Source organism: Neolamprologus multifasciatus, chromosome 4 (assembly GCF_963576455.1).
Source record: "Neolamprologus multifasciatus chromosome 4, fNeoMul1.2, whole genome shotgun sequence".
NCBI lineage: Eukaryota > Metazoa > Chordata > Actinopteri > Cichliformes > Cichlidae > Neolamprologus > Neolamprologus multifasciatus.
In genome coordinates, this window is record NC_140442.1 from 16282144 (window position 1) to 16304443 (window position 22300).

Here is a 22300-nt window from a genome sequence, read left to right on the forward strand (position 1 = left end):
GTCACCAGATGGGGCTGTGGTGTGGCTATTCTTAGGAAAAAAAATACCAACCATAGGAAGGACTGAGTCAGAGGGAATGCATATGACATATTGCATCAAAGAGACATGCTCTCACCAAGAAATTGATTTGAAGTCATTTTTGGAAAGGCATAAAAGCAGCTCAGTGTGACAGGACTCAATGTGCATATTTATACATCAACTGAGGTTTTTCGGTGAATATGTGTCTTTATCCCGTGTTTGATGGACTCTCCTGTGCGTGTGCACACGACAGTTGCATTAATCATTAGTTATTACTAACACAATGGAGGAAATTAAAAACGGATGTGTTATATCTTCACGGGCCAAACTGCGGAGCCATAATTCATTCTCCCCGACTAATGAATGGGGTCTTTGACAAATTAAAAAGAACCATGCATGACGCCCAGGTGCAGACTTCTTTCATTCAAAGTGATTGACTGCACACAGTTTGTTAACACTTTGTTTGAAGCTGCTGGCGGAAGGCAAACCAGAGCAGATTTAACAGCTAAACTGCGAAACACATTGCTTCCATACAGACGTGGACGCAGCAAAATAAAAATAAAAGCTCCTCCAAAGAGTATTTCCAGAAGAGTTGAATACAGTTTTATTTTTAGTGTGAAAGCTTTCCATTCATTTGGCAACACGCTGTACCTCATCAACTAAGTGCAAGCTTCTCTGTAAAGTTTTATCAAAGCTCAATAAGCAAACTGGAGCTGGTATTCTCTAGTCTAAAATAGAAATGGAAACATGTGCTGAAATGTGTCCAGAAAAACAATGCTATAAAATCCTATTGTAAAAGTTCTTAATCCGGCGTCCCTCAAAAGTTTCCCTAATTTGCACTGAGCTGCCACGAGCATTTGAAAATCTCCCCAGCCCAAATTTCTTTCTCATCAATTAAAAGCGGAGTCAGAATTTAACAAGATAGTGTGAGGCCTAACCACAAAGAAAAGGGAGAAAATCCCCAAGCATTTCTTCCCTGAATCCACGGAGTCTGTGGTAAGGGTGGAAAATGTGTGGAGTGCTCAGTATGAACTATCTTCATTTGTGGCTGCTCAAAGGGGAAACCACTTTTACACGCTAATCCTACTTTTAATCTGGTGTGTAGAAATCAGCGCTCTTCCCCTCAGCGTGGTCTTCAGTTCATAGCCCCCCCCCCTCCCGAGTGTTTCTGATTAGTTAGCTGGGTGCCCATTATTCAAAAATTAGAGTCATCAAAAAAAAAAAAAAGAAGGAAATAGACATCCACCATCATGCCTAATTTCAAATAGTCACCGTGGCCTGTAACTCAATCCACATTGGGTAGTTTTTCTCTCATAAAAACAAATCCCTCATGTTCTTTATTGATGGCGTGCAACTGCAGACTGAAATCACTGGAAGCTGCATGCTGGTGAAAGCTAAACAAATTACTGTTCCCATGACAAGGGGATGATTACAAACGTGCAATTTATAAATGTATCTTTTGCATTTTAGTTGTTTTGACCAGTTATGGTATTATAGATTATCCATATTTCAAGCAATCTTAGAGGAAATGTTGTGTATACCTTAGCACTTGTCAGGGTTCCTGGGTCGTTGACCCAGCGATTTCAGTTTGTTCGTGTTCAGTTTATTTCCTACATGCTCGTGTTTCACTGTGCAAACCTTCTGTCTCTGTGCATTATGTTCTAGTTCCACTGCATGTGTCATTAGTCAGATTATGTTCAGCTGTGTACTCACCGGTCTCCAATCGTCATCATCAGTCAGAGTATTTAAGTCTTCAGTTTCCTTCTGTTCACCGTCGTGTCATTGATGTTGTCACTGCCGTTCCCGTGTGTCCAGTTCTGTTCAGTCGCTTCAGTTCAGCCAGCCGTTTCAATAAATACCATTATCCTCCACCGTGAGTCCAGCGTTTGGGTCCCTTCCTCCCGTCCTCTCATCCACACACGACACTCCTGACAGCACTTTTCTGACGAATATACTGCAGAGTAACAATGGTTTATTACCAATTGTTACCGCAGTTTTTTAATTAATTTATTTACGGTATTGTTTTAATTTTATTTCAAAAGTTTCATTCTGTTCATCTGGATGTGACTGACTACTATGTTGAACAAACGGCCCAAATTTGTGTTGCCTGACTGCAAAATGTGCAGGTCTTCAAAGCCCAGTACGCTTGTGCTGCAGTTTGCTTGATGCAGCAGGAATCCTTTATTGCTTCAACACAAGCCATAGAAAAGAACTGTTTTCCTAGCACAGCGCTGCTGTTGTTCTGTTGTATGTGAAAGGCACAGCAATTTAAACAGTTTGAGGTCTAGACTTTGACCTGGCTTTTTTCAGCAGCTGTTTGCCGCTGTGCTTCGGATCATTGTCCTGTTGCATGAGACAATTTAAGCCAAGCAATTGTTGTCAGACAGATGGCCTCACATTTGACTCTCGAGTACTTTGGTATACAGAGAAGTTGATGATTGAATCACTGACTGCTAGGGATGGGTATCGAAAACCGGTTCTTGTTGAGAACCGGTTCCCAGTGTTTCAATTCCTTGGAATTGTTTGCCATTTTTGCAAACGATTCCCTTATCGATTCCAGTCGCCCCGAATGACGTCACCACGTTGCGGAGCGTCATTTACCTGGCAGGAAACACGGCGCCTAAGCGGCTCAAACGCTCAAAAGTTTGGTTTTGCTTTACGAGAATGGATGACAACAGGGCAACTTGCAATACTTGCAAAGTAGATATTTAATTTAAGGGAGGAAACACTACAAATATACAAAAGCATTTGCTCACAAAACACACGATGACCTTAAATGAATGTCGTGTTTTTAATTCCGCTCCGGACTCGTGAATCTCAGCCCAGCAGCAGCGGTAACGTTTGCACGTCCTCTCCCGTTAATGCGGCAGGTAAATAATCAACTAACAGTGCATATTATGTTAGCGCGATCTGCCTTACTACAAAACCTGCCATTACTGTGCATTTAGATGACCATGATGAGAGAGACAGACAGAGTCTGGCTCAGATGCTGGCAGTTCTCACTGCAGTCTACCGTTAGCGTCTCCTTTCAGGCCAGGATAGACGAATGTCACCGAGCAGTGACTAAGTTTGTGGTCAAAGGTTTGCACCCATTTGCCACAGCAGATGATTTTCGGTAAGTAAATGTGTTTAATTGTAGGCTGGGACATTACTGGATATTCTTGTGTAATTGCTACAGAATAATTGATGTTATACTTTGTTATTGCTACAGAAGAATATTTATTTTATTATTTTACATTTACATTTTTTTTTTCCTGGGGACCCTGTGACACCCCATTGAAAAGCCGTAGGCTGTGGATCTCTTAAGATCTCACTGTTGGGTTTGTAAGGCCATGTTACTCCTAAATTTCTATCTTGTTCAAAGAGAAGATATAAAACAAAGTTCTAAGCTATTAGACCTTAGTGTTCTCCTTTTTTAAAAAGAATCGATAAGAGAATCGATAAAGAATCGAATCGTTAAACAGAATCGAAAATGGAATCGGAATCGTGAAAATCTTATCAATACCCATCCCTACTGACTGCAGAGCACTCAGGTCCTGTAGCGGGGGGTCCAAAACATGACCCCTCCACCACCGTGTTTTAACAGTTAGTATGAGCTGGCTTTTCTGCAGTTTCTCTGAGAATGGCACGGTCTGACCTTGAGGTGAGTTTGCTGGGACTCTTACTGTGATGGCATTGCGTTCACACAGCGGAATGTGCCAGCAAACTTCCAAACCCTCTCATTTTCACAGGTGGTTGCTGATGATCAGTTAATTTAATTAGAAGCACCTGGCTGCTACTTGGATTATTAATTCCTATGGGTTTACTTAGTTTTTTACAGGCCTACACAGACCTGGGCAATTTAAAGTTGCATTATGGATCACGATTGGTTAAAAACCAACAAACTGCAAATTCAGGCTTTGATATTTCATATTTTAGTGAACACAGAGAAAATTTCTTTCTTTAGAATGAAAATGAGTTGTTTTCTGAGAACAAACTGGTTTGGAATTGTAAAATACATCCATATACATTTTGATTGTTCTTTAAATGTCTGGTGAAGTCTGACACTTTAAATGAAACCAAGACTTTTGTGAATTGCTGGATTGATGGCGGTCATAAAATATGACAAAATGCTGGTGATGTCGACAGACTGCTGCGGCAGCCGCAAGGAGAGGGCGGCTTCTCGTGAGGTCATATCCAGAGACAACACTTTAAGACTTATTTGCTTCTATTAAAAAGTTGGATGAAGTTCTACTTTTATAAATGCGCAGTAGATCATTTTGTTCCTGGCTCTCAATCACTTGCCAATTCTTCATTCACCTCAATTAGATTTCTCACATCATTACCAATGTTTAGTGACAGCTGTAGATTATGCAGAATGTCTTGGTGATTTAATCACTCTTAATGACTGGGCTAGTCCTGTGAAGATTGATACAAACATCTTTCCCAGATGGCAGAATGGGATATCAGTTATCTTTTAATGCCTGCTGCCGGGCTGGCACGGCAAAATGGCAGTGCCCTATCAGCGTGCCTGGTAATGCAGAGTAATAAAAGTTGGCAGAAATGAAGTGAGCCAAGTATGTTAAAAATTTTAGTGAGACCCACTAAACGTTAATGCCAGACAAATAAAACAGAAGGGGAATGTGAGAGAAATACTGACTGGAGCTAAAGGAGAGAAGACGTAAGGAGTGTGCGTGCTGTGTTGTTAAACTTGCACATATACACACATCAGCATGCTCATGCAAGCAGCCGGCCATTTCATTCACAAGCCACTGATGTTTCCACAAACAAAGCTCACTCTTAATTTAAATTCTGTTTTAACAGTTATTTTAACAGTTAGACATATTTCAGGAAATTAGTTTTTAAAAAAACGCATGACGCCACTACGTGTATATTTCACTTCACAAGCTCTTTTGTTAGTTGCTTCACAGGAACCTTTTATTTTCTGCCACACAGGAATATACACCATGAAAGAGAAGATCTCTGCTGTTAATTGTAAGCCCCGAGTGAAAGGAGGGTTTTTTTCTTCTGTGTGATCTGACATATTTCATAATTAAAGGCCACAACACATGGAGGCCTCAGACTGTAATGTGGTCGCACTGCATGGAAGTGGTAAGGACAAGCAGCGTGAGAGACTGGGGACTAGAGGGCAGAGAGAGAGTGAGTTTTCTCCTTAGTGATGGGAGGAGGGGTGAACAAGGGTGAAGTGAGAGAGAAAGAGAGGGAGGAAAGAATAAAAGCATCTTAGTGCCAGGATAACGGCACAATACTTTGTCAAAAGTTGAATAAGCAACTTTTATCAATCAGAATTATAGTCAATAGGGAAAAAGTGGTAGGCAGACAGCAAGAAGTTGATCTTTTGGTTAACTTTTCTTTTCTATGGGGAAGCATGTTATTAACGGAGGCAAAAGAACATATATTTGAAATAAATTACTGATAAAAAAAAAAGTGGAACTGAATCGTTTTTCAGAAACATTCACTTTCACCTAATTTGCTGAAAATCCTATATTCGAGACTGGGAGGAGTCACAAGCCCAGCTGCAGGTGGACACAAGCTTGTACTCACAACTGTGATGGCATTTCTGCTGCCATCTTGAAAATGTCATTTTTAATATCAAAAACACTTTTATCTGGATAAATAAAGCATATATAAAAAATGATTTCGCCAAAAACTGAACATATCTTCAGCCTAGTTCATGAGATGGATGGTTGACAGATTACACTTTATTGATATGTGACTGTTAATTTTGAAACTCATTTCTGCCAGACTGTGATGCACCTGAGACGAGTGCAGAACACCAATTTACTTTAAAAACTGCCTTTGGCATCTTAGTGCTATATATCATATTTGGCTTGTCAAAGAAATGTAAAAATAAAAATAAAAAAATTGCATATCAGATGTAATGCCTGCTGTCTTTGTCCAGGTCCAAAAGTATTTATGATGTGTGCAAATAATTTAGCTAAATATTAGCCTGAATTAATGAGCTAACTAGTTTTCTCCAAAATGGCACCTTTGGGTCAAAGTGAGTCAAATGTGTGGGCTAAATTGAGCCACTCAGCCCTTCAAAAGCCACTGAAGTTAAATTAAATCTGAACTGCTAGAGAACACCAAACCCATCGCTGATGACAACCAGAATATACTTTGCACCTGATTATAAACATATATGGATGCTACAAATCTCTATTTTGGGGCAGTTAAATTCTGGTGGTAACTTTTTTTTTCTTTTTATTCATTTGAGTGGCATTACTTTGTTTCAATCTCCGATAGTTTTGGTAACAGTATTTAATTTATTTAATCATTTTAATTTATGTTTTTATTTAATTTTGCTCAATAACGTCTCTGTTTAACTTGTTAGTTTTTTTTTAGGGGGGAGGTTTTCTTGTGTCCTGCATTTTTCATTAACATTAATTAATATAATCTTTCTTTGAACACCTGTACAGCTGAAAATCTGATTTTGTTGCACTGTACAACATATGTATGGTAGTGACAATAGAGATATATTCTATTCTATTCTATTCTATTCTATTCTTTAAATGCAATCAAAAGATATTGAAATTTAAACTTCATTTGATTGGTTTAGTCTTGTTTAACTCATTCGTTTAAATGGTCAGCTTACCCCCTTAGGCTGATGCAAACTGAGCCACAGAGACACTTTTTCTCTAAGAAACCATATTTTTAAAACGTTTAAACAGTCTAAGAACTTTCACGGATGGTACTTACACATTCCTTTGTTTTCAGAGGACTTTATTTTCTTGATATGAAAGATCCAGCTGTGTAAACTGTATTACATAGAGAATGGGCAGTACAGTACAGTCTTCAACCTCTGGTGACAATTTTGCACCCTGATGTAACCATACAAAAACTGACCTTAACGCTAACACATGAAATGAAAACAAATTAGTTTGTCACATCAGATAAAAGTTTACTTCACAACACAGAGAATCAGAGGCACATTTTTTATACACTGTAATTTGAACACTTTTTTTTTTTTTTTTTTTTACAGTTACAGTGGTTCAGAATAATCACAGATCAAAAGTAGCAATTTATTGTGAGTAACAGCTGATACAATTGATCCCATCCAGGAATTACAATATAAAATATGATGCGGCTTTTATTGGAAAATACTTACAAATGGAATGTGTCTACGCATGGTTTCGACTTAATATTTACAAATGAGGTATCATTGGTATATCAACTGCAATGCACTGAGGAATGTCCTGCAACATCAAACTGTATGTAGCATTCAAAAGACTGGAAAATATGTAAATGCAGGCAAAGAGTATTACATTACTCCCAATGTCCTGTCAGATGTTGGTATTATGTCCTGCTTTGTCACGCAATAAATACACTTCTTTAATAATAATAATAAAAAAATACCTGTTGTATTCAACAGAAACTATAAATATCACCTTTTCTTCTAATCTGTACATAAAGAATGTCAAAAACAGTTTAACGGTTATATATTTAAGCCATTAACTAAATTTGTCGTTTTCATATTAGCAGCACTATGTCCGTCTGAGCCTCAAAATACAACAAAACAGTGACAGTTTATGAGTGCTGCATGTCGTGTTGACTCCACTGAGGCAGAATGGACTTTGTCGCTCCCAGTACCCTGAGAACATTAGCCCTGTGGAAACAGTAAATGAGCATCTCTCCACAAAGAAGACTCTTGCTTAGTCCCAGCCAAAGTCCTGTCCACTCATCTGGTAGAAACGGTGGTTGAAGGGCCTGTAGAAGTCTCTGAGTCTCTGCAGTACCTCAGAGGGGATCTGGGGATGAGGCCTGCCTTTAGACTTTCCGAGGCAGCGGGGTCTGCTGCTCCCCTCTGGCTTCTTCAAGCAGGGAAAACCTTTTGTCTGGTTGAAGTAGAAGTGCTTGTCCGAAACAACCCTTTTCAAACCCAGGAAGTCCTGAACTCGGCCCATCTCCCCAGCTGGATCAGACACCAGTCGTTCGCCGCTAACAAACAGAAAATGAGACAAAGGGAAGTACTGGAGCCAGTTCTCCAGGTGCTTGGCATAGAGGCCGATGCGCACAGCACTCCACGTGGTATCAATCAAACCTGTGGAGGAGTTTTTCAAAGCGAGGCTCTGGAAGGATGGAAGCCCTGGGTTCTTGGACAGCGTCTGGGTGTAGTCAGACACAGCCCTCGTCACCGGGTCCCTGACGACGACAATGAGCTTGGTTTGACAATTCATAGTGCAGATGCGACTTGGAGCCTCTTTGGTGACAAAGTAGCTGGGTGTCTTCTCCATAGTGATCTGCCCGTCGAGTGTCCGAGGCATCAGGTTCCTAAATTAAAAAAGAAGAAACTGTCAGATAAATATTGACACAGTCTATTTCACTTCAGTACATCCAGCAGGTCTGGAGCTTAACTTCACTTGTTTTGATTTCTTGAAGTGTTTTTCTTTTTTTTTTAAAATTTGGCCACTTTTAAAAAAAAGGGGCGATCGTGGCTCAAGAGTTGGGAGTTCGCCTTGTAATCGGAAGGTTGCCGGTTCGAGCCCCGGCTCGGACAGTCTCGGTCATTGTGTCCTTGGGCAAGACACTTCACCTACCGCCTACTGGTGTTGGCCAGAAGGGCCGATGGTGCGATATGGCACCCTCGCTTCTGTCAGTCTGCCCCAGGGCAGCTGTGGCTACAACTGTAGCTTGCCTCCACCAGTGTGTGAATGGGTGGATGACTGGGTGTGTAAAGCGCTTTGGGGTCCCTAGGGGGGACTAGTAAAAGCGCTATACAAATACAGGCCATTTACCATTTCACTTGAAGATATTATGTCCATATTCTGCTTACGTTATATGTTGAGCCAAGTTGTGTTAACCTGCTATGTTACATGTATTTAACTCCACAAAACACTCTTGATCTGGCTGCACAATATTTTCACATTTTGTCAAAATTACACCACTGGTTTCTGAGCTACCACAATAAAGTTTCAATGTTTATAACTCAAAACCAGCACCACTTGCTGTTTTAATCCCATACTACATTCAGCAAAAAGACCACTAAGAGATAATGTAAGAACATCACACACTGTTGCTATTAAAGCATCTCAAAATCTGTGTGATCAAAGCTTCAGACACTACTCTGTTAATGTTCGAGGGCCCCAGACAGCCCCTCCGGGTCTCACTGCAAGGTCTGCAGAACAGGACCATCCACTCACCACGGGCCCAGTGAGTCAAAACCACAAAGCCTCGAGAACCACTTAACAGCAATTTCCTACAGATTTCCACCCCCTCTTCTTCCTGCAAGAGCAAAATGCCCACCCCCTCACCATCACCTCCCCAATAGGTTCCAACAAGGACTCAAGCAGGCCAAAGTCTGCAGGAAGTGCGACCGGGATGGCGAGCTGCTGAGCTCAGCTAGTGTGTTAAACACATGGCAGTAATGAGGAGAAATGCTGGGTAGAATATACCAGTGGAAAGACTCGTGCTAAATTAGGTGTTACTGTGTTGGGGTGATAGATTTTGCATTATGATGCAAAATGTACCTTAAGCTTTAACCAGCGCTGTGACATCTAATCTGCTGATTTATCTTTCATGGCACCTGCTCTCCTGAGATGATTGAGCAAGTTTTTCTTCTTCTACTGATTAGATTTAAAACCATCGAGTCACAGCTGCATGAAACCCCCTTGACTGATGCGGACTCCTCTTATTTCAGCAATATCTGGCCAACAGACAGTGAGGGAAAACATGGTGTTCAACAGGTCCAGCATTTATTCATGTGTTTACATTTAACATTGACAAACTGCCTGAGCCAGCGTTGTGGTGGATTTGGATTTCGGAAACAAATTGTTTGCACGACAAATGGATGATGAGCAATGTTTAAAGCAGTAAATGAATCGCCTGCAGTTCATTTACCCAACACATCCTTTACTGTGTTACTGGAAACAGAGAGCGTTCATGTGGTTTCCCATAAAATAAACAAGTAATGGAGCATATGTGCTTTATTTGTTTCAGATTGCAAGTTTGCATTAACTCCAAATGTCAATGACAAAAGGCCATTCAGAAGTGTAGATGACATCCGAGGGGGGATTTGTTTTTCACTTTCCTGATTATTTTAATGAGTATTTGTAAAGTAACCGTGTATTAGTGCAATGTAGTAAAAATGCTTTTAATCAATTAGGAAAATAAACACTTTCAAATGGGTTTACTTGAGTAATGACAGTTGCATGCCCACATTATTTAAAGTGTTTCCTCTTTGATCTGAGGGAATGAAGGTTCAGCAAAGTTTCATGACTTCCCTTTCACGGAAACAAAGCAGCAGATGACTGTAGTCCATGCAAGTTCACTGACTTTACTTTTGCTCTTTAAAAACATATCTAATACAATACACCAGGGAAATATGAGAGAATGTACATCAAATGAAGAACAAGACATAGGCTTTTGACTATTTCACTCAAAATGAAGATCTTAACGCTTCAACAAAGTCAACCAAACACAGTAAAATCTCATTATAAGAACTTTTAACCACCTAGGTAGGTCTTGTGCAATTGCATTAACCTTCTTCATAAAAACAGTGCTCACACACGCTTCATTAAGCATCATTAACCTCAACTGCTCATTAACGCAAACATATAATTAGCCAATTGCGTGGCTGCGACTCAATGCTTTTAAGCATGTGCACATGGTCAAGACTTGCAGAATTTCAAACTGAGCATCAGAACAGAGAAAAAAGTTGATTTAAATGACTTTGAATAAAATATGGTTGTTGGTGCCAGACTGGCTGGCATTTCAGAAGTTGCTCATCTACTGGGATTCTCCCACACAATCATCTCTAGGGTTGAAAAAAAAAATGTGAGTGGCAGTTCTCTGGCTGAAAATGCCTTGTTGATGTGGCCAGACTGCTTTGAGCTGATCAGGAGGGAACAGCAACTCAAATAACCACTCACTACAACCAATGCAAAAGAGCATTTCTGTACAAACAACCTTGAAGGAGATGGGCTAAAGCAGCAGAAGACCACACCGATTCCTTTCCTGTCAGTTGAGAACAGGAACCCGATGCTGCAGCTTGCACAAGCTCGCCAAAACTGGACAATAATAGATTGGAGAAAAAAAAGTTACCTAGTCTAATGAGTCTGAATTTGTGCTGTAACACTCAGATAGTAGGGTCAGAATTTGACATAAGCAACATAAGCACTGATTCATCCTGCCTGTATCAACAGTTAGGGTTGCTGGCGGTAGATTGTTGGGACCCTTATTACTAATTAATTAAAAATGTCACAGACAAGTCCATCCCTTTATGACCACACTGTACTCATCTTCTGATGGTTCCTTCTAGCAGGATCATGTGAAATGTCACAAAACTCTAATCATGTCAAAGTGGTTTCTTGGACATGACACTGGATTCACATTACTCAAACAGCCTCTCAGGTCACCAGCTCCCAACCCAATAGAACATTTTTGGAATGTGGTGGAACGAGAGATTCCCATCATGGATGTACAGAGCCGACAAATCTTGGGCAACTGTTTGATACTGCCATGTCAACATGGACCTAAATCTCTGAGGAGGTTTTCCAGAAACTTAGTAAATCTATGCCACAAAGAATTAAGTCAGCTCTAAAGTAAAAAGAGAGTCCAATGTGGTACTAACAAGGTGTTCCTGCTCATTTAACTCCTGATGGAAACTCTATTCTGTGGTTCAGTGTTTAGTTTGGTCTGTTATTTATGTAAAATGTTCTCTGTAGAAGTTTTAAGAGGTTAAAAGTGCACAATAAAGTACATGACTTTGAGTGAGAAGGAAACTTTTAGAGATTTGAGTCTTTCCTCTGCATTTAAAGTTAAGCCATTTCAATCCATCCCCATTAAATGATCCCCATAATAAAAGACCATTAATTGATTACTATCCAATTTCAAGAGCTGCAAATGGCCTATCACTGCCTGCCCGTCCCCTGTTTATCTGTGTCTGATCAATACGTCTGTCTCTATATGACAGATTGTGCTCAGTGTGTGTCGGTGTGTGTATGACTGCTTTTTTGCACATGTGCATATTTGAGCACGGAGGTGTCAGTGAATACTGATGAGAAAATGAGCATCCTTGCACCCACGGTGTCCGTCTTCTGCTTTCTCATTCATAGTTTTGGATTTGTCCTTCACTTCTTCACATAAATGACACTTCTGTAATTGACCATAAGTTGTCTTTCCATATTCATGAATAGTTAATGAATTGTGACTTTACCCCCACTCTGCTCAGGTCCCTATCTCCCTCATCACAATCAGTCTCATTATCGGAGAATCGATAGAGGCCTTTTTCTGTCATAAATCTGTCTGTATGTGGTGTCAGTATACTGTAAACAGATCAGGGACGATTAATCTGCAAATAACATATGCTTTATATACACCTCTTTGATTTAGCTTAAGGGAAATGCCTTTTAGCCTACTATTGTTAACATTTAAATATGCAAAGAGAAGAACTCAAACATGTTTTCTATTTAGCGTTGTATCGGAAAGCCTTGCTGACTCGCCACTCTAGTCTGGAACTCCCTGCTGTTAAAAGGATGTAGTGCTTTTCCTCCCTGAAGTGCTCCAGAGCTGATTACTCTACTGATATGTTCGAGGGAGCCTGGATCATAAGATTAAATAACAACCCTGGCAACAAGGATGTGGCCAAGAGACTTCCTGCCCCCCAAGATTACGGGCTCTCCCGCTGAAGCGGGAGCCACATACTCCCGCAGCGCAGAAACAAAAGGTATTCTGCACAGAAGTGGAGCCGGAAAATCCAATTATCACATCGGTTCGTCGATCTGAAATTCCATCAGTTATCACAGCAATTTACCGGGCCAGATACGTTACACACGGTCTTCCTGAAGGAGGCTTCTGCTTTGGCAGGCGTCCACACCAAAAGGCTTTTTCAGCTGAGATCCAATTAAACAGGTGGTGAAAAATCAAGGCTATAAAAATGAGAGAGAGCATAAATGTCAAACTGAGGGAAACATTTCCCAACTGTGTCGCTATGCTCGAAGGGTGACAGAAGCAACCTGGAGGCAACGGAAAGTCTGTCAGTCTGACAGGATAAGTGTGGGAACCTTGATTTACAGCATCATGTCTGGATGAAACATATGTTGCTGTTCCCCTCTGACCAAGCTAAGGTGGGCTAAACCAGTACAAACAAGACTGTGGGGCAAATCTCATCTGGCTACAAGGAAGTGAACACATACAGCAGGAGGCATTATTGTCTCTAGGATACAAAGTGCAGTTTTTCCCCTGCTATCGCCATGTTTGAGACCTCAAAGTGTCACACATCAAAGTTGGAAAAGAATATAAGCTGATGTGTAGAAAGTAAAACATTGAATGAGAAAGTGTGGAGCAGAAACTTTACAAATAGTATTGCATATGTGTGTGTGTTACCACTAGTAACACACACACATATGCACAAACAGACACATATGTGTCTGTTTGTGTCTTTCAAACAGACACAAACACACTAAACACCTCTGCAAGTGTCAGTCACAGGACCACTGGATGGTTTGATCACAATTGGAACCCAGCTGCGAGAAAAAACTGTTGCCACCCTCTAGTTTTAATTGCATTGGATGATGTTTTCCTCTACAAAGTAATGGAGTTAGTAAATGGATTTCTCTGCATGAGGTTGGCTGAAGTGCAACACTTCCACAGAGACCAGAGTGTGAGTGTGTGGGTGGAAAGGAGTTAAAATCACACACAAACATGGGAAGGGGGGAGTCCATCTATAAAGGAATTACTTTATGCAGGTCGATGCCCAATTAAAGACTGAATGTCCAGTTATAATTAGGAGTCCTGACAGGATGTGAAGTCCGTGATGCTTTGCTGGGAAGTTGGCGCCCACAAGGGCAGAATTCTCACTGGGGGGAGAATCTGGGTTTGAATCTACCAGCAAGCGAAGGTCTTTGCGTGTTCTCAGCATGCCTGCATGGGGGTATCCAGCTTCCTCCCACAGTACGAAGACATGCACTGGTTAGGTTAATTGGTATTTCAAAACTGGCTGTAGGTTGTTTGTTTCTTTGTGCTGTGCCCTGCTTCTTTCCCTATGATAGCTAAAAAAAAAATGGATGGATCTAAGATTCAGTCTTTCTGTATATGTTTGTCCATCAAGTTTCATTCCAATATCTTAGTGGACTCCCTGACAATTTTCAAGCACAATCACCAAGCACAAATTGCAATATTTCCACATATATTTAAATCAACAATTAAGGTGGATGAGTTTAAACACTTGAGGTCAATCATCTAAATTAAAGGTCATTGCGCAAGAGAGCTGAAGAACAGAATGCAGGCAGGAGGGTGGAGTGGGTGGCGATGAGTGTCGGGGTGATTTGTTACAGAAGGTTCACAAGTTGGTAGTGAGACCTGATATGATGTTTTATTTGGACATGATGGGGCTGCCAAAAAGATAGAAGCTCGAGTTGGCAGAGCTGAAGAGCATGCTCTGATTTTCTTTGGGCATCCTTACAGTATTAGAAATGAGTATATCAGAAGGACAGCCCAGGTTGAGGACTTTGGAGACAAAGTTGAGTAGAGGCAAGGCTAAGATTGATTGGACACAGGCAGAGTAGAGATAGTGGGTATACTGGACAAAGGATGCTTAATATGGAGCTGCCAGACAGGAGGAAGACCAGAGGGAAGATTCATAAATGCAGTGAAGGAGGACATGCAGAGAGTTGCTGTGATCTCCTAAGCCTCAGCTCTGCTTTAGGTTAAGCACAAATTAGCAAATGTTAGCATGCTAACACCCTGCGCTAAGGCGGTGAAAACTCTATAATTATTAAATCAGCATGTTAACATTGTCATAAATATGTAAACAGGGATTTTTAATAATCAAGACAGATTTTGCTGAAGTTTGATGAACCCGAGAGCTAAAAGAGAAAATTATGAGTGTGTCTCTGTTGATGTTCATCTCTTATGAGAATCAGACACATACTTTTCTTTTATAGATCTGGATTCATTCAAACCCTTTAAACATCGAAGCTATGTGGTAAAACATAGTCTTTTCAAATTTCCCAGGAGCCATATGATTGTGTTTCCATTGGATACTCTCGTGTTTTTTCAGGCTCACGCTATTCTTTTCTGGAAATGGTTGCCTGACTGAACATGACTACCAAGCATTTGAAACATTTAATTTTCACCCAAACTATTATTTCTTCAAAAAGTACTTTTCTCACCAGCTAACTGCAGCATAGAGCTGAGAAAAAAAAAGGACAAGACAGAAACCCCCCCAAGATTTTACAGGCACCCCATAATGGATTACAAAGCACCCCAAATTATTATAATTCCCACCATATGAAGTGTGAATGTGGCTATTTTCAAACCTTATAATACCACCTAGATTTAAGTCCAGCCAAAACCTGGCACCATTAAAACACACTACAACCCAACACTACAGAGACCACTTCCTGGCCTGTTACACCAATCAGCCATGTTCAGCGTCTAAGGCTAATGGCCTGAGGGCTGTACACAGAATGAGGTGTTGAGAAAATCACCCTCACTCTGGAAAATGTTCCCCCGTGGGTGTGCATTAGGCTCCACTTTCACCATTTCAGCTGTCAAAAATCCAAACTGACAGGGTAAGTGCCTGAATCTCCCCCCTCAGATAATACTGAGATAAAGCATGCACAAAGCACAGGATGACTTGAGAACAATCCAAACTGTACCATTAGTTCCTTAAGTATTTAGACAGCAACATAACTTTTGTTATTTGGACTCAGGGCGAGCACATGCAAAAGGGGGGCTATGCATAGAAATGGTTGTAAATCCTAAAAAGCAATGATTTTGTTAAACCACAAAATTATAGTGTGTCATTGTCCAGATACTTATGGACTTAACTGTGGCTATATCTTGTCTTATTTATACTTCAAATAATATTAAAGATATAAATTGCTAAATGATGTGCACACAAATCTGTCACAGCTGACTAAAGTGCCTAAAAATATCTTATTTTTCTTTCGGCTGAACGGATTATTCTTGACATACAGGTTTGCAAACCTTCAGTGACAGCAGTTACATTATTGTGCATAGAAGATGCTAACATGTCTGCAAACACTTACGTAATAAAAACTGAAAGAACTGCGATGCAAACTGTAAACAGAGAATGTTCACATTCGAAGAAAGGATTGACCCCGGTGCTGCAGCCAACACATTTGAAAAGGTGCAACTTTTACTTTGAAGGCAACTTCTAGTTTGTGTTGCTGTTTTCACAGCTTCACTACAGCTCTGAGGATTGTTGATGAGTGTTTGCAGACCACTTGGCGTTTTCCATGCAAATTACCAGCAGTTGTGGTGTTCTGCTGGCAACCAAAGCAACTGCAAGGAGGTCTGTGCCAACTGGTTGGGGTTGCTGGTGGTTGCTATGGGTCACCAACCAGAGCTCTAGGCCTATGTAGAGTTTAGCGCTAGATTCCATCGTGCCTGCCATCAGCTTGCAACAACTGGTTGGAGAATACACATTTTCCCCCTCTTAAAAGGCCGGTGTGAACGGGGCCTTATTCACTTGACCCTACAGCAACACATCTTGATGTGACATGGTGAGCAGCCATGTCTCTCCAAAACCTCAGCCTGTGGGAAAACTCGCCTTTGGCTCCTTTGATCTATGACCTCACTAAAAACTTTCCTGATGGGTTTGTGGGCTCAGATGCAAATTTCAAGTGTTACCTAATAGAACGTGACATTCACTTTGTAATTTAAAGTCTCCATGAGACTCCAAAAGGAGGATAAAGCAGGGTACGCTTTGGAGCTGCCATCCTCAACACGCACAAGTGATGTCTGATGGTGGCAGTGAGAGCGCTCAGCTGAAGGCTTCAAGCCAGCATTTCACTAACCAATGGGTGACCGCACCGTTGCGTCCATCTTTTATATACAATCAGCTAAAATTTAAGGAAGTGGTCACACTAAAATGAATCTAAGGCGATTTTAAATGACTTGGATGCAGTTCCTTCATGCTGCAAATGTTTTGCCTGAATATTACCCTTGTTTCTGGTGTGAGACAATATTGATGTTTTAGGCTTCATTGCTGCTGACTTTTATAAATTTTGGTTGTCCTCGTATTTTATTTTCACCAGCTGTATTTTTGTATAGTTAATTTGTGTATTATTCTGTTTATATTTGTGCATGTGGTCTAGTTTATGCAACTCAGTTGATTGCACTGCTGTCTTTTTTGGCTAGGACTCTCATCGTCAGGATTTCCAGAGTAACTAAAGCTGAAATATAACAGTAATCTAAAATAAATAAATAAAAAGAGACCTTTAAAATGTGCAGATATGTATATTTTAATGGTTGTGCTAGAAAAATCAAGGGATAAAATTAAATTTTGGTGCTGGTGTAAATGCTGATTATATGTTTTAAAATAATAAAATTAAATGTGTATATCAGTCTGACCCCATAAAGATCGGCATGTCCTCCTCTTATTTTGATCTGTTGTCATCTATTTCCAGTCTTGTTTGCATAAATCCATTTCTGATGTCATTTTTAGCAGAGCTGGCATTTTTGCTTGCCCTTGTGCTGTTACCCTTAATGGATTTATACCATGTTTTAATTGCAATCCAATCAGGCATGGCCTGTGGTGTCAAGACTACAGGTCAGCTAATTGATAACCTTGTAAAATATTGATGAGCCATGAGAACTTGAGTTTTTCCTCAAACAGAAATGAAGAAGTAATCTTTTTAAAAAGAGTTTGTTCTTCTACAAGATGAGAAATAAATGCGCTCACTTTGACGTCATCAGACAGAATTTAATCATTACTCATTCCAGGCCTCATCACTGTGACAAAGCCGTGACAATTACAACTATTGTGCCATGGAAAGCTGAGGTTTTTCAGCTTTCTGCGGTGGCTCTTAAGTCCCATATGAAACCCATCACTCTGTGAAGTCTCTTTTAAGCCGTAAAACAACACAGAAAACCGTTAAATCTTTGCCTTATTTTCAATGCACTATTTGTGGCTTTTCCATTCCCGTAATGGGCTCGTATGCACACATGCAAACGAGAGAACGGCATGAAGAGACAGACAGGGCGGAGAAGGAAAGAGAGCGGAGACTGACTTGATCGCTCAGATAAAAGCAATGGAAAACACACATGCATGAGGTCTGAGCTCGTCTTCGAGAAGACAGTGCTGTTGGAACAACACGCACGGGAGGGTACTTCTGTCTGCTGAATCTATGAAGTGTCTCCAGCATGCAGATCGCCCCTGGTTTCATCCAACATCTGACAGCAATGACTCAAATATGACAGATTACAACCCTCATCCATCTGCTACAGTCGCCTTCGGTTTGTGCTTATTTCTCCATCCAGGAAAGAGAGCAGACTATGACAGTGCACAAATTGCTTTCAGATATGCCAGTGTGTGACCATGTATCTTGGCAAGCGGCTGTTTGTTACTTATAAAATCGTGACTCGTCTGTAAAAATAATCAACAGCAGTTCCAACGCACCATTTTTATTCATGGGGATTATGGCAGATATATAAGCACGCAAAGGTCATATTTGTCTGAAGGAAAAGATTCAGGATTAAAGATGTTTATCATCACTTTATCACTTATGATATGGATAAATAAGTGCTGTGGTAATATTAAATGGATAATCCGGAGGAATATCTACAGCAATCGGTTCTCTATCTTATGAGATCAGATGAGACAGAGAACTTCAGAAAGATTAAATGTCAAAGCAGGGTTTGCGTTTTCAGAGCCTGTCTTAAACTACTGCTTTACACTGCATTGAGTGTGTGCGTGTGTGTGTGTGTCACATCCAGATGTGACAGAGAGTTGACCCTGTGACTGACAGTCAGATGAGGAGGACATGCTTGTTCCACATGGATAAGTTCTTTCTGTCACTGACACACACACACACACACACACACACAAAATGCTGCTGTCTACAACTTCCAGCGGCTTCTTTGTGGGTCACTGCAGATGACAGAAAACAGATTTGCTCAATTTTTGCGATTCGGTGACAACAGCGGAATCATCTTTCAGTGATTTCATCCGGTATCATGTTGCTGCTGTCGCTCTCCATTGTTGCATTAATCCTTCCAACTTTTCTCCGCCTCAACTTTCAGTGAAGTTCACTTCTTTAAAAAAAAATCACAGCAAAAGACAAAACCATAATCCACATTCACGTTCTTGTGATACTGTGAATGTGAACAAATGCAGGTATTATCAGTTATATCCATGCAGAACTCCCATTTAATCTCTTAAACACTTACAGGTGATCACTTTACTTTAATTACACCTCTTAACTTGGCTACACTTTGAAAAATGTTCATGTTGCATGTGGTGACTTAGATTTGTTGTTGGGTTTAGGCGATATTACTGCATGACTGATCTACCTTTTACAGGCCGTGTTAGTGGCAGTGCTGTGTTACACCATTAAGGCCTAACAGCTTTACAGCACAAGTCAGCCTAATTAAAACACACGTAAAAAAAAATGCCCCGGAAACACCAGTTTGGCCACAGGTATTTTCACATTCTGCTATTCTGAAGGGAGAGTGAGGAGAAGAGACGCAAGGAGAGAAGGAGAAAGTGACAGGGAAGAATCTGGGGAGAAGGATGAGTTGTAAATGTGGCATGGAGAGACAGAGGATAGGTAACATAGTACTTAAGACTGCTAACATACATACGGTATATATGAGTGTTTGTGTGTGCACAGGGAAAAAGTGAGAGAGAAGAAATTTAACGGCATGCTAAAATTATCAGTGGTGAAACCGTTTCCATGTGTCCTTATGTTTCCTATTAAAAGGGAGCAAAGGGGGTTTTAGAAAATAAGGCAAAGGAAGATTAAATTACACCATCTTGCTATCAAAGTGTCTGTTATTCATGATCCTTACCCTGTCAAACCTCTGTGTAGTTATGACACCTTTCTTGCTTAAAGGTCCCCAAATGGCATTGTGTTCTCACACGCTGCTCAGCTGGGATCATGTCCAGAAGCTTGTAGAACATATGGAGATGATCAGGACCAGCTTCACGCACAAATAAATCCTTCTTTAGGGCCTTAACTACACCCAAATGAGGGCTCTGGTCAGCCTGGTCACACCAAATCATGTGCTGTCAGTATGACAGTAGCTGATGAACATTTTATGTGCCTTTTGTAAAGGAACTGTGCAATCACATTAACTAAGATCACCACTCAGTGTTTGCTCTCCTTGTCAATCAGATTTTTGTGTTTTTGCTTTTTGAAAATTCTCTAATTCAATTCAATTTCATGTTATTTATATAGCTCCAAATCACACCAAGGTGCTTTATATGGTATAATGATGGGGTATTTGCTGTAGATTTTACATGTTAGAGTAATCGATGTGATGTTTGTGGTTCTTTGTGGCTCCGTTGCAGAGCAAAAAGGGGAACACTATACAGGATGTCATGCTGAAGTGAATAAATGGTGTTTAGATGACTGTCAAGATGATGAAAAGCTCCTCTGGGACCTCACTAGCCCTTTTGATCTAGCGCAGCACAAGAGAGGGAGCATTGTCTAAAGCTGATCCGAATCTATCAACCAGCCAATGCATTGCTGTCTCTTCTATTGACGGAGGAAATCAGCACATCTGCACAGGTGATAAGATGTCAGCAAAAACATCGGTGCTGCTCAGCTGACCCTTTACCCCTACAGCATATACAATCCTGCATTGGCCGGCATGACATCCAAATATGCAATCGTGTTCAAACCTTTTCCAAATAAACCTGTCAGATTCACTTATAAAGAGCACATCGGTTTTTACAGCAGACACCCTGTGTCGTTTTAAAGTTTTGGACTGCCTACGATGGTCCACGATTTACAGTTTTTACATTTTATGATTTGCGGTCAAACCTGGGCTAAAAGCCAGTTACATTCTGTATGAGTGGATTCGTGCGTTCATCCTTACCTGTACCACTCCAGCCCTTTATCGTAAAACCTGTCGAAGAAGTGCGGCTCCGCGCCGAACGCTCTCACGTCCGGGTGGATGCGGAGAAACTCCAGCAGGGCGCGAGTCCCTCCTTTCTTCACGCCGATTATAATCGCCTGAGGAAACCTTTTGGTCCCGAAAGTGTTGGACACGGGGATGCCGTTGCTCTGGACAGTCTCCTTTTCGCTGTCCAGCGTATTCTGTGACGGCTCAGCCGGAGCGTCCTCGGAGCCTGTGCGGTTCCGCTGAAACGGCGCATCGGGGAAGAGGCGTCGGGGTGGCCGCAGATCGTCCAAAATGTCATAGTCCAAGTCTGAAGTTTCTTGTCTGTATGCAGCTCTTGGAGCCGAATCACAAAATCCGGTGAGGCAGTAGAAGAAGTAGGTGAAGATTAGGACCATGGTGAAAAAGACCGAGACTTTGGACAGCGCCTTCCCAAAGTTGACCCTGAATCTGCAGCCACTACATCCCATGAGTTGATCTCCTGCTCGATGCCAAAGGGCCAAAGCGGTGACAGCATGCTTCTTTTTGTTCCCTACATGGATCAGAGTTCGAGCTTAAATGTTCTTTGGAGAACCTGTTGCGCAAAGCTGATCCATCACACGCTTTTCTCAGCAGTGGAGTGGCACAGTGGACTTGTCAGAAGTTACATTCATAATTCAGAAAAGAGCTACTAAAGATGTCCTCTGATCATTTTGAATCGTTTGTTCTTTAAAACTCAGTTAGCTGAGACTTTCCAGCTTGTTGTGTCTGTGCGCTCCAGGGTCCTGGAAGCTCTCATTCAAGGTTTCTTTGCTTCTTCTACACCCCCTACACCCCTCCCTTTTTCCTTTTACATGTCCCCACCCTTTTCCTGCTGTGACATCTTATAGATGGATCATTCCAGCACAGATAGGATGAAGGGTTTTTTATCCTGTATAATTAAAAATTTATGAGGCATAACATTCTTAATAAATCATTACAGTATGTATCATCATAAGAAAACAACTGTAGCGTATTAAAGCACCATTAGGAAAATGATTTTTTTAATAAGTTAATAAAGAATTTAGTCATTTTATGTCAAGTCAAGTGTAAGGCACATGATTTAGCTTCTTTAGCTCAGCAATGTGGGAAAAAATGATGAGCACTTTATTCTAAAGAGCCCACGTCAGTGTTTTACAAATGTAAGATGACTCCCCACCAAAGAAAATCTTCCTCGCCCCTTTGAACTCATGATAGACATCCCAGTCAGCTTTGTGAATAACACGAGCCCCGAGGACGTCTATCTAAAACCTCTTGTACTCTTCTTGCACTCTGAAGCTCAACACATGGTCTCTTGGCACAAACCTCCCCCCCAAAAAATAATAGGCCTAACATGAGGAGGGGGTACCTGCAACCCATATCTCTCTTGCACCCTTTTCCCATAAATACAGTATCTGAGACTGAGTGTGTCATCTTTGGGGTTGAGCAGGAAGGATTGGCTCTGGGACAT

The 22300-nt window shown here is 41.0% G+C and overlaps 1 protein-coding gene across 1 annotated transcript; it reads right to left on the reverse strand.

Annotated features, from left to right (window-relative positions):
* Nucleotides 1-5712: 5712 nt before the first annotated feature.
* On the reverse strand, nucleotides 5713-21677 carry LOC146520147 (heparan sulfate glucosamine 3-O-sulfotransferase 6-like). Its single transcript, XM_085157845.1, has 2 exons — nucleotides 20809-21677; nucleotides 5713-8289 (listed from the first exon to the last, which is right to left on the reverse strand). Exons 1-2 carry the CDS (start codon nucleotides 21300-21302, stop codon nucleotides 7671-7673), a joined length of 1113 nt encoding a protein of 370 aa, XP_085013971.1. The 5' UTR covers nucleotides 21303-21677; the 3' UTR covers nucleotides 5713-7670.
* Between the last annotated feature and the right edge of the window lie 623 nt (nucleotides 21678-22300).

Coding starts and splice junctions, on each gene's coding strand:
- LOC146520147 (XM_085157845.1), bottom strand. CDS start 21,302: ATGGGATGTAGTGGCTGCAGATTCAGGGTCAACTTTGGGAAGGCGCTG. Junction 8,290..20,808: donor AAAGGGCTGGAGTGGTACAG/GTAAGGATGAAC, acceptor TTTTTAATTTAG/GAACCTGATGCCTCGGACAC.